At 45.0% G+C, this 14,310-nt stretch overlaps 1 protein-coding gene across 3 annotated transcripts in view; it reads left to right on the top strand.

Annotated features, from left to right (window-relative positions):
• The window catches only part of IGSF9B (immunoglobulin superfamily member 9B), a 105,009-nt gene extending 90,969 nt beyond the window's left edge, over positions 1-14,040 (top strand). For 2 of the 3 annotated variants that reach the window (XM_074976952.1, XM_074976951.1), the window contains 2 exons: positions 3,415-3,536; positions 4,361-14,040. In XM_074976952.1, the coding sequence (XP_074833053.1) occupies positions 3,415-3,536; positions 4,361-4,584 (346 nt within the window). In that variant the 3' untranslated portion in view covers positions 4,585-14,040. The remainder of the gene's footprint in view (positions 1-3,414; positions 3,537-4,360) is intronic. The other variant, XM_074976953.1, reaches the window with a different exon arrangement.
• The last annotated feature ends 270 nt before the right edge of the window (positions 14,041-14,310 follow it).

Here is a 14,310-nt window from a genome sequence, read left to right on the forward strand (position 1 = left end):
AGTGCTATTAGCAGAATCAAGAAGCTTTGCCAATCATCTGGAAGTCTTTAGAAACCTGACAGTCAACATCCTGCAGCATTCTAGCTAAGCATGTACTGCTACAAAAGCCTCTTCATACATTAGCCTGACTTCTCTCGGGGTAAAGACCTATTCTTCTGCCATGGCCTTAGCCCCAAAATGTAGTGAGGGGTGTAGAGCTGAGCAATGATGAGTCCTGGTACTGTATCTTCTAAATACTCAAGAAGATCAGGATGAAAGTAGGGAATAAAGTCCACCTCCAGATTCGAAGAAATGCCCTGACTTCAGCACACAGATATCCAAGTGCCCTGTGACGTCTTTTATCAGGGCATATCACAGCACTTGAAGCCTCAAAAAAAAAAAAAAAAGGCGAGGTAGGTATTTACTGTGCAGATGGGACAATGGAGATGCATTGAGGGATACTTTACTTAGCCAAGCTTTGATTGAGCGCGGAATAGAAACCAAGTGTCTCCTCCAACCTCTGTTTCTTTTACTCCTCTTCAAACCCATTCAGCACCAGCCTGGGCTGGTTGCAGCCAGAGATTGGGTTTCATGAGTCTTGCAAGTTCTTGTGCTTTTCAAAGGCCTGTGTAATTTCAGGCACCTTAGATTCAGAGTTGAGGTCTAGGACTAAACCAAATGGAGAGGGCTTGTTTTGGGAGTTGCTTTTCTCTTTGGCCACGTCTACACTAGCCAAGTCCTTTTGGAAAAATAGACCCTCCTTTTGAAAGAACAAGTGGAGTATCCGCACACACAATGCACTCTTTGAATTCCTTTCAAAAGAACGCAGCCCTTCTTCCGGAGGCCCTCTTCCTCTCCCAAATGAGGAAGTGTGCCTTTTTCCAAAAGATTCTTTCAGAAAAAAGTGTGTGTGTAGATGCTCTCGGGACAGAGCGGTCCTCATGGTGGTAGACTTTTTGATCTCTAGCCTGGGTGCTAGAGTGCAGTTCACTCCGGCAACAGTGAAAGAGCATTCTCTGAGCTTACAGCACTTAATACTGCCATTTCCCCTGGGACTGTCAGACAGACATGACCAGTGTTAGGCTCTTTCCCTTTTCTCCCTAGATAGACTGTGTATTTCTTACCAGTAAACATGCTAACGTAATTGTTGACTTGTCCAATCTTTTGTGCTTCTGCTGCCCTGTTTACTCTCTGTCTGTCCTTGTTAGGGCAAACTAGATTTCTGGCCGTGTTCTGTTTTTACCTTAGGCTGCCATACGGCCGGCATCTCAAAGTGAGCTTTGGTTCTCTGAACACACTGTCCTCCATCAGTCCCATGCTTATCGGTTCCATCTCGGTCTCTTCGGCTGCCTTGGAGATGAGCACGTGGGAGTCAGGAATTGATGGGAATGAATGAGAATACCAGAGTGTGTGCTGTTCCTAGTAAATCTCAAATACAGTGTGAACGGAAGACCGGCTCCAATCTGGATTTAAATTAACCTTTTCAGGGGAGCGTTAAGTGCAGTGTTCCTGGCTGGTGCTCACTCTTGGAAACTGCCGTCCAGGAAAAGAACCATTGCCTTTATTTTCCTCTTCCTCCCAGAGCTTTCTGTGATGCTTGGTCAACTTTTGTGGCTCTCCAGGAGATGCAGAAGAACTGACTTTTTTTGTCTGACCTCCGCATTTACCTGTCACACAGCAGGAGACAGTGGATAGGCTGACATTTGAGTAACCTTGCCAGGCCCATGAAGGAATTCAGGAAATGTTCTGAGCCACTTCTCAAAATACTTGCTAAGGGAGAAGGTTTGATCAGTGTCCTGGCCTACTTGGCAACTTGTGACAGAGAGAGGGAGACTGGATTGAGGGCTCAGTGGATTAAACCTCCTTTCATCTCGGGAGAAGTGGGCTTCAGTATTGGCTTAGTCACAGTGAGAACAACTTTATGGAGCTGACTACTCACTGATGGGCCCTTGCTTGTATTTCAAACCCCCATACTCTTTGGCATTAAGTCTGCTGCACAGGAACACCCTGTGGTTATAACTGGGATGTGCTCACAGAGCTGAGTGAAGACACCAGCACAACCCTAGTCTGTATTATATCTGGTCCTAAATGTCCATGCTCAGGCTCTTTCTTTTGTGGGTAGTGAACTCAGTTTTGGTGGAGAGATGCCTTAAGGTAGAACTGTCATGGGAAAGTCAAAGACTTTGTGAAAACTTAAAAATACATAGTTGGACAGACTTTGCCCAGAAGAAAGGGTTTTCCTGTACTCACCTGCCCCCTCCCCAGTGGCTTGACTTCCAACATCTGGTCAGGGAAGGACTAGCAGGCTGGGAGGAATTGCACCAAAAAGCATGCAGAGTCCATTTCCCATGTATCCAATCTCCAGAGGAAAGGTGGACCTGGTAGCAGGCTTTGGTGGAAGAATAAACCAACCAGAGAATAAATCAGAGAAGTGGACTGATGAAACTCATCCTATTGAACCCTGAATGAAAATCCCATTGCAGGAAACAGATACTTGTAACCTCCTCCCCCGCTCCCTGGGCCCCCGGAACCCCTTTCAGTGATTAAAATCTTGTGTATAAGTAATTTAATTTGAAAGTCGCGGTATGTCTTCTACGGGGGAAGCACATCAGAAGTCTAGCAACTAAGGATTAAGCAGAGCCTGTTCTCAGCTCTTATTTGGTTATGTTCCTGTTGTGGTGCAGAGCCGTGATCCTGGAAGGAGTACCAACTCGCCAGCCCCAGAACTGCTGGCTTGTGAGCTTGTATTTGTTTGCTGTATGGTCCCTGTTTTTGCTGTGGGGTTGGGGAAGGGCAGAGTCTCTGCTTGCGTCTGTCTGTCGGAGCCGCTGTCGGCAACACACATAGCAGTAACATGGAGGCTGTGGTTCTGTGTCCCTACGCCATTTCCTTTCTCTTCCTTTAAAGGGGTTTGATGTGGGTTCCCAGAAGTGCCTTGTCGGACATAAGATCTGCCCCTCTACCCACTTTAATGGTTTTGAAATTACAGACACAATGCATTTTTAAGACATGAGCCTTGGTACCAGTTATCTTACAGTGTGGCTCTTCCGATTCCTCCACAGCTCAGCCATCAGCAGGCATTTTATTCTGTCCGCAGGAGGAGCCGGGGCTGGAGCCTTACACCTCTCTATAAACTTTGCCTGTTTCTGCCTGGTCTACATGCATCAGTGGGGTGAGAGGGAGGGAAGAAGTGGACCAGAGAAGTGAGGTGGGTGGGGAAGAACTACAGCTGTCCCAAAGGCAGTGAGTAGAGGATGTCATGTTTCCACCAGCATCATGGTTAGCTGCGGCCAGCTGACCTTAACTCCATCGGCCCAGGATTCCTCACATTTTCCTTTCCATACCAGAGGATGACCAGTCCCCCTACCTGCGAAGTCTTCTGGCCAGCGTGTGACAGGGGGCCACTGATGGCGCATGTCTGCTTTTCCTTTCTAGAGAACGTCCACCTCCATCCGGGAATGCTGCTGCACCTGAGAGGCTCGAAGCTCTGAAATACCAGCGGATAAAGAAGCCCAAAAAGTCATCCAAGGGCTCCTCAAAATCCAGAAAACAATCCAGTGAGTGTGAGGATCACAAGGCTCCCCACTAGCTTCCTTGTTCTTCCTCCTTTTGAGGCCTGAGCCAACTCTCATTAAAGTCTCTGACTCTAATGGGAGTTGATTCAGGCCCAGCTCAGGTCTCTGCTTGAGCTATTATAAAACCTGTTTTATTCCTTGCTCAGTGATTCCTTACAAAGGAATCAGTCTTTTTTTGCATAAGGCCATGGGGGCTTCCCTGCTCCTTTCAACTGTAAAATGGAAGGCCCTAGCTCCTTGTTTGATTTTTCCCCCCCTCCCCCCTTGGTATGTTATTCCAGATCTTAATCCAGAAGAGGAAGCGGGTAACTTCCCATTGTAGTCCTGAACCTAGCTGGACAGCCCTGGAAAGACCCTTTTTCCAATACCTTTTAGTGGCTCGGTGTCCTTTTAAACTCAGTCTCCTACATCTCTCCACCTACATTTCTGCTGCCATTTCCTCCTTCTCCAGCCCCATATCTTCTTTTTTGGTCCTCTGTCCTAACTCCTCCCTTTGCGTCCTACACCCTGGCTGAGCAATGTGCCTTCCTTTGCACTGTCCCCTACACTTAAAACAACTTTTCTCTGCCTATCCTCCATCAAATTCCTCCAAAAATCCTTCTCTGTCATCTGAGCATCCTGTGTTAACCTTCTGCCCAGCCAAACCGGAGAGGTTGGTATGGTCTCCTGAGTTAGACTGTGGCTTTTCAAGGCCAGGAAAAGCCATTTGTTGGACAAGCTCTGCAAAGCGCCACGTCTGCTCATGGCAGTGGTCTAGATAATTAATCGTCTTTTTATTTCTCGTCCTTCTCCTTCTTTCTCCTCAGATGGTTCTGCCTCCCAGGTTCAGCAACTTCCGAACTCTCAGGTAATGTGGCCTGATGAAGCTGTCTCGCTCCGCAAGAAGAAGAGACACTCGCGTCAGGATCCCTTCGCTCGCCTGTCAGCATTGAAGGATGACCTCTGCCACCGGCAGCTCCCTGAGGACCAGACTGCTATTCTCAACAGCGTGGACCATGATGATTCCGGCGGGCACGCCACCTTACTGTAGCGTAGCACCAGCCAGACCAGGTTCAAAGGGAGGAGGAGGGTGGGAGGGGAGATCTCACAACCTACAGATACATGTGGGGAGAAATGGGTTGTGAGCTTCAGCCTGTATCCTCCGACCAGCAGGCTGAATGTGCAGAAGTGATTCCATCACACCGCAGGAGCTCACGGTCTGCGGGGTACCATGTCTGGGGAACCCAGCATCCGGTCTGTGCCCACTGGGAGAGGCTCTGCCCTTCACAGGACAACTTCCGTTTAGTGTAGTTCATGAGATGGGAGTAGATAGGGGAAATATTCTAAATTGGAGGGAGGAGATTTAAAAATTCCACCTCACCCATTTCCATGTCATTTGGCTCCTCTTCAGGAGCAGGGAAAGGTGAGGTTGGCCGTGCGGGGCTCAATCTTAGTGTTGTCATAGGACTCTCTTATCCCTCAAAATTCCCTTCTCTCTGCTACAGCTTCAGTTTTATGAGCCCTGGAAGAGGGATGAGATTTTTACATCCTGGTTTCCAAAAATACATATAGATTTACAAACAAATTGTAAGTGCAGATTATTATGTATATTTATACAGTGTGTAGTGAGGTAGGAACATGGAAGTAAACAAATGGCCTGAGTTCATAGCAATCATTTGGATTCCAGAGAAAACAATCAAGCGACAAAAAACAAGCCAGATTGGAACTGATAATGCATTTGATCTGATTTAATTTAGAATAATGCATTACCAAATTGTTCAAAAAAGTGTTACCAGTGCAAAATCTTCTTGCCTCTCTGCCTTTTTGCCCAAAGAGGAGGGATAACAAAAACGCCAATATTTTACTCCTCTCCGAAAAAAAAAAACAAAAACCTGGAGACCTCTAGGATATTTTGCAAGTTCACACATGTGCACACGCTCAAAATGTAACTTTGGGTAACATCTCTTTGTAAACTTGCAAGAGATCAGAGGGGAGAGAAGGCAGGAATTTAAAACCAAGGATCTTCTGTCCCAAACTATACTTTGTCAACTTTGACAAGGGTGGTTTAGAGCGACGACTTATTATGCTACTTCATATTCTTAGTAAATGTTCTGTAGTTCACTTTGTAAAATTAATGATGTCTTAGAATACAAGATCTCACTATAGGAGTGTTTGCATTCTTTACAAATTGATGCAAAGGGAGGCGAGAGAACTGGTTTTCTGTGGAGAGTGTGAATGAAAAGACACCACTGTGTGTACACACCCCAAAAATTGTGAACTGAAACTGTTCAGTCTGCACCTTCCATCCCTTTGCCCTATTGATTTGCGTAAACTGGGCAAACACATCAAAGCCTGAAAAAGGGCTTTTGAGAGGGAAAAAGGTCACTAGAGTGGAATAATAGCTTGTGGCAGTAAAACCAAACTCCATGACCTTGCATCAAGTCTAAATATGTTCCTGAGTTGTCTTCTCCCCTGTTCTGCCTCCACTCTAGTTTTAGAATAAATGTGGTAGATGCATTGGGTTTTCACGGTCTCGTGATTCAGACTGAGGAGTTACATAGTCCTCCTTTTACAAATGCCATTCCAGCTCTTCACCAGAGTGTATTTTTATTCAGATTATTTTACAACTGATTTGCATGTTCATCAATTTTTTTTCTCTCTGAATTGCATAGATCTGTATAAGGGAGGCTGCTCTAGCATAGTGAATGGAATATGAGGCAAGCAGTCAGGACACCTGGATTCTGTTCCTTGCTCTGCCAGTGACTCATTTTGTGGCCTAGGGCAAGTCACTTAACCACTGTGTGCCTCAGTTTCCTCATCTGTAAAATGGAGATAATGATACTTGAGCTCCTTTGTAAAGCACCTAGAGGTCTGCAGGTGAAAAGTGCTGTATAAATGCAGAGTATTATATTCCTGTATTCAGAAATATTTAGGTACTTTCTAAGTGGCAGGATCAAACGGTACAACCAGGTCTTTGTGCTTTTCTTCCATTGTGGTGGAGTGCTAAGATCATAGGCTGCCTGGAAATAAGACTTACATTTCTTAAGGTATTTTCTGGGGGGTGTTTTTGCTTTAAGTGAATTCAGGATGTAGAAAAAGTCTCAGGTGAATCCTGGGAGGACCTAGGTACTTCTTTGCACTGAATTTCCCCGGCATGGGATTTCCACTTGTATATTTCCCAAGATTTTTTAAGTGGAATGGCCACAGTGTATTTTCCAGTCTTGCTATGCTTAAAACATGCTTTGGCTGTTGTTCTTGCTAGTGGTTGAACTCAGAGGGCTCAGGGAGTCGGTGAAGCTTCCAAGAGTTTCAGATGCTTTGTAAAAGTGAACAGTTGAGTTTAAGCAGTATCCCTGAGTCCAGCTGTTTGGTGAAATGTAAGGCTAATGTCTCTTCTCATCCCACCTATAAATATCCCAAGAAGATCTTTCTTTAAGATACTTGTTTCTGATTTCACCAAATGTTCAGGCACAATCTTAAAAATAACTGAACACTTTCAAACCTCAGAATCCTGATTAGGTTCAAAGCAACAAATTAGCTCACAAGAGAGGATGATAGACTGAATAAACGCTGGAGCGTGGTTCAGGACTTTTTGACAAGTGTATAGTTGGTGGCCCTGGGCAAGTGAGAAACCAACTTCACCTGTGGCCTGCAATGAGTTTTTGTTACTGTTACTGGGTGTTTTAAGGATGAACCCAAGACTCCCCTCAGACCTGAATTGGATATAGCATGCCACTTAAAAACACTGAGCCCTTCTGACCAACTCAGAGCCATTAGTACCGGAGAAGAGAACAAAAACTAACCTCTAGCCCTGGTCCAACAGGGTGGCTGGGTTTAAAAGAGTGTCTGACAAGGAGGAAGGAAACCGCTGGCAGTAGGTACCATCTCAAACATTTCCAAGAACCTCTGCCCTCAAAGTCCCCATCTCGCTTTGAGGAGGACTCTGGTCTGTTGGGTGTGTAGCCACAATGTCACAAGACTCTGGATGCCCTCCAGACGGTGGCGCTGCCTGTGGGATGGCCACAATGTATTTGGCTGCTCACTCCTGCTTCCAATCTCTATGTAAAATTGGCCCCTGTGCAGAAGGATAACACAATGTCTGTTCTCCACTTAAGTCTCCCCGTTGCTCTGTTTTGGGGAGGTGCTTCTGCTGACCCTCTGAAGAGGGCAAACTCGACTTTGTAAAAACCCTTCTTTCTTCTGCTCCGGCTTTCTGACCATCTAGGCAGGATGTTTACTTTGTGAGCATTTTCTGGGCTATCCGTGGTAGCAGTCCATAGCAGCAGGGCAATATCTTGGCTCTCTCCGTATGACTGTCTCCTCGAGGCCCTTTTGCTGTCCTGCCTTGCGTAGCCGTAGAGGACTTATGCCAGGAAGGTGTGGCAGAATATGCTAGTTCACTTCCTCAGTCTTCTGAGGCCTAGTTTCTTTTGCAGATGCTTGGAGCAGAGACTCCTCTGCTTCCCATGGCCTTCAGCCTTTAGTGAGGTGGAGCTGCTTCCCTCTCTTGGTCAGCTCCGTGAGCCATAGGGGACCCCGGAAAGGGAAGTGCAGCCAGTGAGCCTGATGGAAGCATCTTTCCTTTTTCAAATTGCATTTTAGCCTCCTCCCCATCTCCTGGGCCTTAGCTACAATTTGTGGTTAATGTCCAGGGGGAGGTGCTGGGCATGAAGGCAAAAATATTGGCTCCCTTCAACCACTGCAAATGTTGCCTGGGCTATGGTAAATGACCTTTTCCTCCTCTCATTCTGTAAACTACTTTCATAACCATCAGGCTCTGTTGTCCTTCTTGGGGGTGTTTCTTTTGAGCTTGGTCACGTGGGACACATGAGCCAATCATTCTCCCATTTCTACCTTGTTAGAAACTTTGCTTTTTCTCAGTCAGCTGCAAGAAAAATTACCAGGCCAACTTCCTTTTGTGTAAGCCTGTTCCAGGTGGAAATGCGTTTTTTCATCAGTAAAAGTAAGCCCACCGCCCTTTACCCGATGGCAATACAGCATTTTTATTGGGTTTCCTGAAAAATCCCAGGCAACATCTAACTAAAATGCAGAGTTTCACGGGAACCATGAGGCACCACCGGCAGCAGAACTGCTTGTTTTTCTTTTTCTTTTTCTTTTTTTTTTCATTTGACTCTACAGAGCACTCCTGCTTTGTCAGGATTGGAAATACTGCAAGTTCACAAAAAAATGCATCACTTTTTGTCCCTTTTGGGGAAGTTGGTTTTCCTGCAGTGTAGGATGATCGTTTTGTGTAAGAATTTCCCCCATCACAATCCTTCAGCTCCTTTTCCACATCCTCAGCTGCCAGATTTTTGCATGATGTCTTTTCTTATTGCAGCTAGTAGTGATGATTCTGGAAATGGGCTGTGGTATTGGGTAGGGCAGTGGGGAAAAGGGAAGTTACTACCACCATTTCTGCAAGTTGATCATGAAGTTGTATCACAGATATATACTCTGAGCGTCAGCCATGTAAGTGCAGAACCAACGGACTGAAGCAGGAAAAGTTGCTTGCAACTTTAATAGCAGTACAGGTTGACTCTCTCTACTCCAGCACCCTAGGGACCTGACCAGTGCTGGATGAGAGGATTTGCTGGACCACAGGAGGTCAGTATTGTCTAGCAGCGTTAACATCACTTCTACAGCTTGCTGGTCTCTGAGAGGACATTTAGGGGTAAATTACAGGTAAATAATAGCATGGAACACCTGAGAGCCACGACTGGTGGCTGGAAACAAACTTTGTGGGACTACGGGGAAACTTGGCCACGCCCATGATAGGTGGTCGCCTGGCTAACTAAAATCAAGCCAGATTACAGATGCTGCCAGATGAGTGTGCCAGGCTAGGGAGGTTCAACCTGTAGTAGATAAAGGGCTCTGTAAAAGTTCAGTGGTCATAGGAGTTCAGGCTTTGTAATGCATTTCAGCCAGACCTGCAGGCTGGTTTGAAAAATAAAGGCCAAACTCTTTTGAAACTAAAATTTGCTTTGGAAATCTGTGATCTAAAATTTGTTTAGAACTTATGCTTGTAAGCGATGTGTACTGGTGTGAGGAGGGAGACTTGGAAAGTGGATTTGGGTGTTTATTCCTGTGTTTAGATATGTAAAGTAAGCATTTGGAGGAGACTGATTTTGCAATGAAGGGACCGGACTGGAATGCTGGAGGTCCAGTTTGTGTTCCCAGCTCAGCCACAGACTGTGTGAGCTTGAGTGAATGACTAAATTTCTTTGTGCCTCCATTTCCCTGACTGTAAAAGAAGGTGGGAGTATTAGCTCAATCCCAAGGAGGTGCTGTGGTGTTAGTTATATGTTTGAGATCTTCTGATTGGAAAATGATAGGATCTGTATGGCCATACTATGTGTAGATGGCCTCCAGAAACCATGGTGATGGGTGCTTTATAAACTCCCAGGGTAGCAGTACAACACACTAGATATCAGATGTCTAAATGTCCTTTGTGAGCTTTGACATACCAGTCAGATACCGTCACCAGATGGAGAATTGAGTTTTACCTCTTGGATCTTCTTTTCTCTAGTACAGGAAGCCCTGTTGATGGGAATCCATGATCGTATTTCCAGTGTAGAGAACTTGCTATCAGAACAACAGTAATAGCTCTTGGGTTTCTTCCATTCTCTTGTTATGAGTTCTGAAGGCTGCCCTCCGTGTGCGCTGTGTCTGTGATGTCTGTTTTTCTCTGTGGCATTGGAGCATGATTCAGGCATACTTTCTGGGAGAAATGGAGAGGGCGATGCTGTTTCTGGTTGGGTGTGGAGAAAAAGCTGAGTCAGACACCCATGCAAATAACAGGAAATTGTACGGTAACGTGCATATCTAATGTGGGCTTGGCAAGAGAAGTTATCCCATATAAAATGGAACCAAGGCCTGGTTCCAGCACAGAAGCAGGAGTCTGGAGTTGTAGTTCCATCTCTCAGTGGCTTCTTTAATGCCCTTGGGCAAGTCATTTTACGTCTCTGCCCCAATTTCCCCATGTGTAAATGGGGACAATGATATTTACGTACGTCACAGAAGTTTTGTGAGGATTCATTAGTTGCTGTTATCAAGCTTTTTGTGGATATTTTGCACTAAAACTATCTGGTTTTTAACTCCATATTTGATGGAGCTGTTGTGATGCCCATTTGATGGGTCTCTCCAGGGAGGACTGAAAGACAAAGTTCACTACTGCCGCTCCTGAGTCTGCCAGATAGTCATTCTCTGCTCTTCCTTATGTTCCACCAGCTACTGGCTTGGCAGAGGGGTGGCAATGTAGTCCCATAGTCAGACTTCCTTCAAATACTCTGCCCAAACTTGGTTCGTAGTGGGCAGTATAATTTCTGATGTGACCAGCATTTCCTATTTCTTACTGCGTTAGTCTTTTCTTTTTTTAACTGAGCAGTTTCACTCTCGGGTTCGAGGTGGAAAGCTTAATGTTTGGAAATTGAAATATTTCAAGTTTAGTCAATGAGAGCAGATCTAATTTATTGTTTTAGAACAGATAGCTAGGCTTTATCTTCCTGAGAGAGTTGGCAGGGGAATTATTTGAGTTGAATTTTAAAGCTATAGAGTTAAAGTGGTGCAAAAGGCAGAGCGGATGCTCATGTTTTGGGTTACGTGTGGTTTATTTCACTTAATTAAACATCCTCCTGATTGTTTCAAACAAAACAACAACAAGTCGCTCTAACATGAGTGTCCCAACAGCCTTTAGTACCGACTTAACTAAATCACTTTTTAGATTCTCACCTAAAATGATACCAATGTAACTTTCTCTATTGAGGCATTCTTAACCAAAACATTCACATAAGGGGAGTTGCATTCATTTAACTGAACAAGTTGGTACCAGTTTCTTATGTAAATATGACTCTAGATTCACTTATGTGCATTTTTACCTCTCCTGTTCCTTTGTTTTGTGGCGGTGGAACAGGATTTTTCCAATTTAGGACTCCAGTGTTGCAAAAGGTTAACATCTCAGTGCAACGTATCAAGAAGTTGTGAAGGTCTCTGGGTTATCAGCAAAAAACATGGCATGTGTTCAGGGCACTTACGTAGATGCAAAATTCTTGAGGAAACTGGATTTCAGAGGCTGCAGAGAGTCCGATTCTGTTCTGTGATGCACTGGAGCAAACGTAAAGACCTTCCATTAGCGAAGTAAACAATATAACTAAAACCAAAATTATCCTAAAAATGTACGTTTGGGAAACTGTCCCTATTTGTGGAGGTCTGTTGACAGTCTCATAAAAGAAGCAGCTGGATTTTCATCTGTAGTTGCAAAGAGATGGATAACTAATGCATGTGTTATGCACAGCTTCAGTGTATGAAATCTGAGCTCTCCGGAGTTTTACCACTGTAGCTGCTGTGGAACTAGTGTGAGGGACTAGTAAGCACACAGATGTGAGGATTTGGCCTCTCCCAAAGATGTTTAATACATCTCTTCTGTAACCCCACTGCAGGCAGTGCTATTACCCCCAGTGATAGATATGACCAGTTTTCCAGTCTTATGTGATGTGTACACAGCACCCTGATCTCGAAATAAGCTATTCTGGAAGCACTTAACTATTTTGAAATACAGTATTTACATACACAAAGGCAATTTCAAAATACAGCCATTGGGTACACAATGGCTTATTTCAAAATAAGCTCTATTCCCCGTCTTAGCAGCACCTATTTCAAAATATGCGCTTTTTCTTGCAGAAGGAAGTTTGCCAATTTCTAAATAAGCCAACCACTATTTCAGGATTATTTCAAAATAGTATCTGCATTGTGTAGGTGCTACGATAATTATTTCAAATAACTTGGCTGTGTAGACGTACCCTCAGGTGATATTTTACGCACAACGACATTGCTTTCATTCAGAATTTTCTCCTTTTATGGGGGACAATCCATTTTTTTTTTAGAATTGCTGTTTGTTGTGGGGGTAGGAACAGAGTGAAAACCCCTTCCCCCCCCACATCCCCTCCCCATGCTTTAAGGGGTCAGAAAGACCAAGGGGAATGGATGGAAAGAGAGCATGGATATGGTTAGGTTTCTCCAGCACAGGTTTGTCCTTGTCCAGTGCCATTTGGACAAGGTTACTGCATGTGAGGGGGCTGCTGGTGTTTTTCAATCTCTCCCTGAGCAGCAGCAGCCTGAATGGTTTGGTCGTGGGGGTTAGGAAGTGAATTTTTATTAAAATTGTTGGAATTCATGTTTCTTCCACCTTTTTTCTCTCGTGTCCCAGGGAAGTAGCTGAATTCCACTGTCTCTTCCTTGCCAACCGTCCTGATGTTCAGGGACAGGACCTACAGTGGCAGGTCTAAATAGTTACTGGAGTTCCTCCATTATAAGGTCGCAGACATTGCCATGTTAGCTGTGTCTGTTTGTTTGTGACCCTTGATTTCTTTTTCCGTTTGCCCTGCTGTTGGGGTTGTGGAGTGCAGAGAGGAGGGTGGAACCACGTCGATGATTCCAATTTAGGATGGTTAATTGCTGAATTGATTTTCCACCCCCCCCCCCCCCCCCCCCCGGGGTGATCACTGGTGTGGAAACCCTGCACCTCTGGCCTGACAGTCCTGATAGGAAAGGCAAAAATTCATAGAACATTCTGGCTTGTACTTAACAGATGCTCTCTGTAGCTGATATGAGTGTTTCCCCCCAGTGCCTGCCATTCCCAGACACACAATTTTTTTTCTACCATTGCAACACATTTGTTTAAACAACTTAATCGTACTTGGCTGGTTGGAAGAAATTGTCTATAGACAATAAATTTGCCATTGTACTTATGGCTGCAAAAAGGATAAAAAAATAAATTAGATGAGCATAAAAATTTCTGTTTATGAAAAGGTTGAGAAACATTGAGTTAATGTACCCGCTGGAAGAGCTCTGAGTACCCCCAGGGGTACATCTACCTCTGGTTGAGACCCACTGCACTACAGCAATATAAGATCTTTGTTTTGGTAGCAGCTGTTACTGCAATGGGTTTTCATGGTCAGTGTTAGCTGCTGGGGGGGAAAAGAAGTTTAACCCCCGCCCAGGTCAATAGTTGTCTGGAGCTTTTGGGTAGGTGTTATCAGCAAAATGAGACAGTATTTACTCCCCTTGCAGTGTGAAGTCTCCCAGCGCACAGACAGCAGGGATGAAGATGCGTATGTGACTTGTCTTATATTAGTGGTAGGCTTGAACCAAATCCCTGGCCCCACACGTCTGAACTTTGAGAAGTTTGGATCCAAGGCCAAGCTTTATGGCTCAGGCCTATCTTGACTAAGAGTTGGAGTTGGAGCCTGCAGAAAGAGTTTGCCAGTGAGGACAGACCAGTCAGCTCCAACTTCCTTTATTTCTCCAATTTCTCTGAACCTCTTGTGGTTCACCAGTTACTCCAGCCCAGAGCTGGCTGTTGATCCTTTTCTAGACAGGAATGTTTCTGAGCAACTGGAAAAAGAGAGACATGTATAAGCACTGTATAGATATGTAGAGAGACATAGCAGAAGCAATAGATGTAGATACATGGGATTCTGATATATTTGCATGTACAGGGGACATGGTGGGTGGTGAGAGGTATTTGGTACAGGTGGGTTTGGGGAGAAGGCAAGGGAGGGAAAGGGGTAGAAGCAATAACTGTCTGAGCAGGGTGTGGGAAGGAGACAGACGTGGAGCACTCCTCTCAGCTGCTCCATGTCACAGAGGCCTGACATGCATATTTTTTTTTTCCTTTAACCTCACCCCTGGACCTGCTGTTTTCTCTCTAGCCATTGCAAATCATTTACAGCACTGTATCATGCCACCACGGTGGCAGAAATGGATCCAACAACCTCTGAAG

This window comes from Carettochelys insculpta, chromosome 25, assembly GCF_033958435.1.
Source record: "Carettochelys insculpta isolate YL-2023 chromosome 25, ASM3395843v1, whole genome shotgun sequence".
In the NCBI taxonomy this organism is placed as follows: domain Eukaryota; kingdom Metazoa; phylum Chordata; order Testudines; family Carettochelyidae; genus Carettochelys; species Carettochelys insculpta.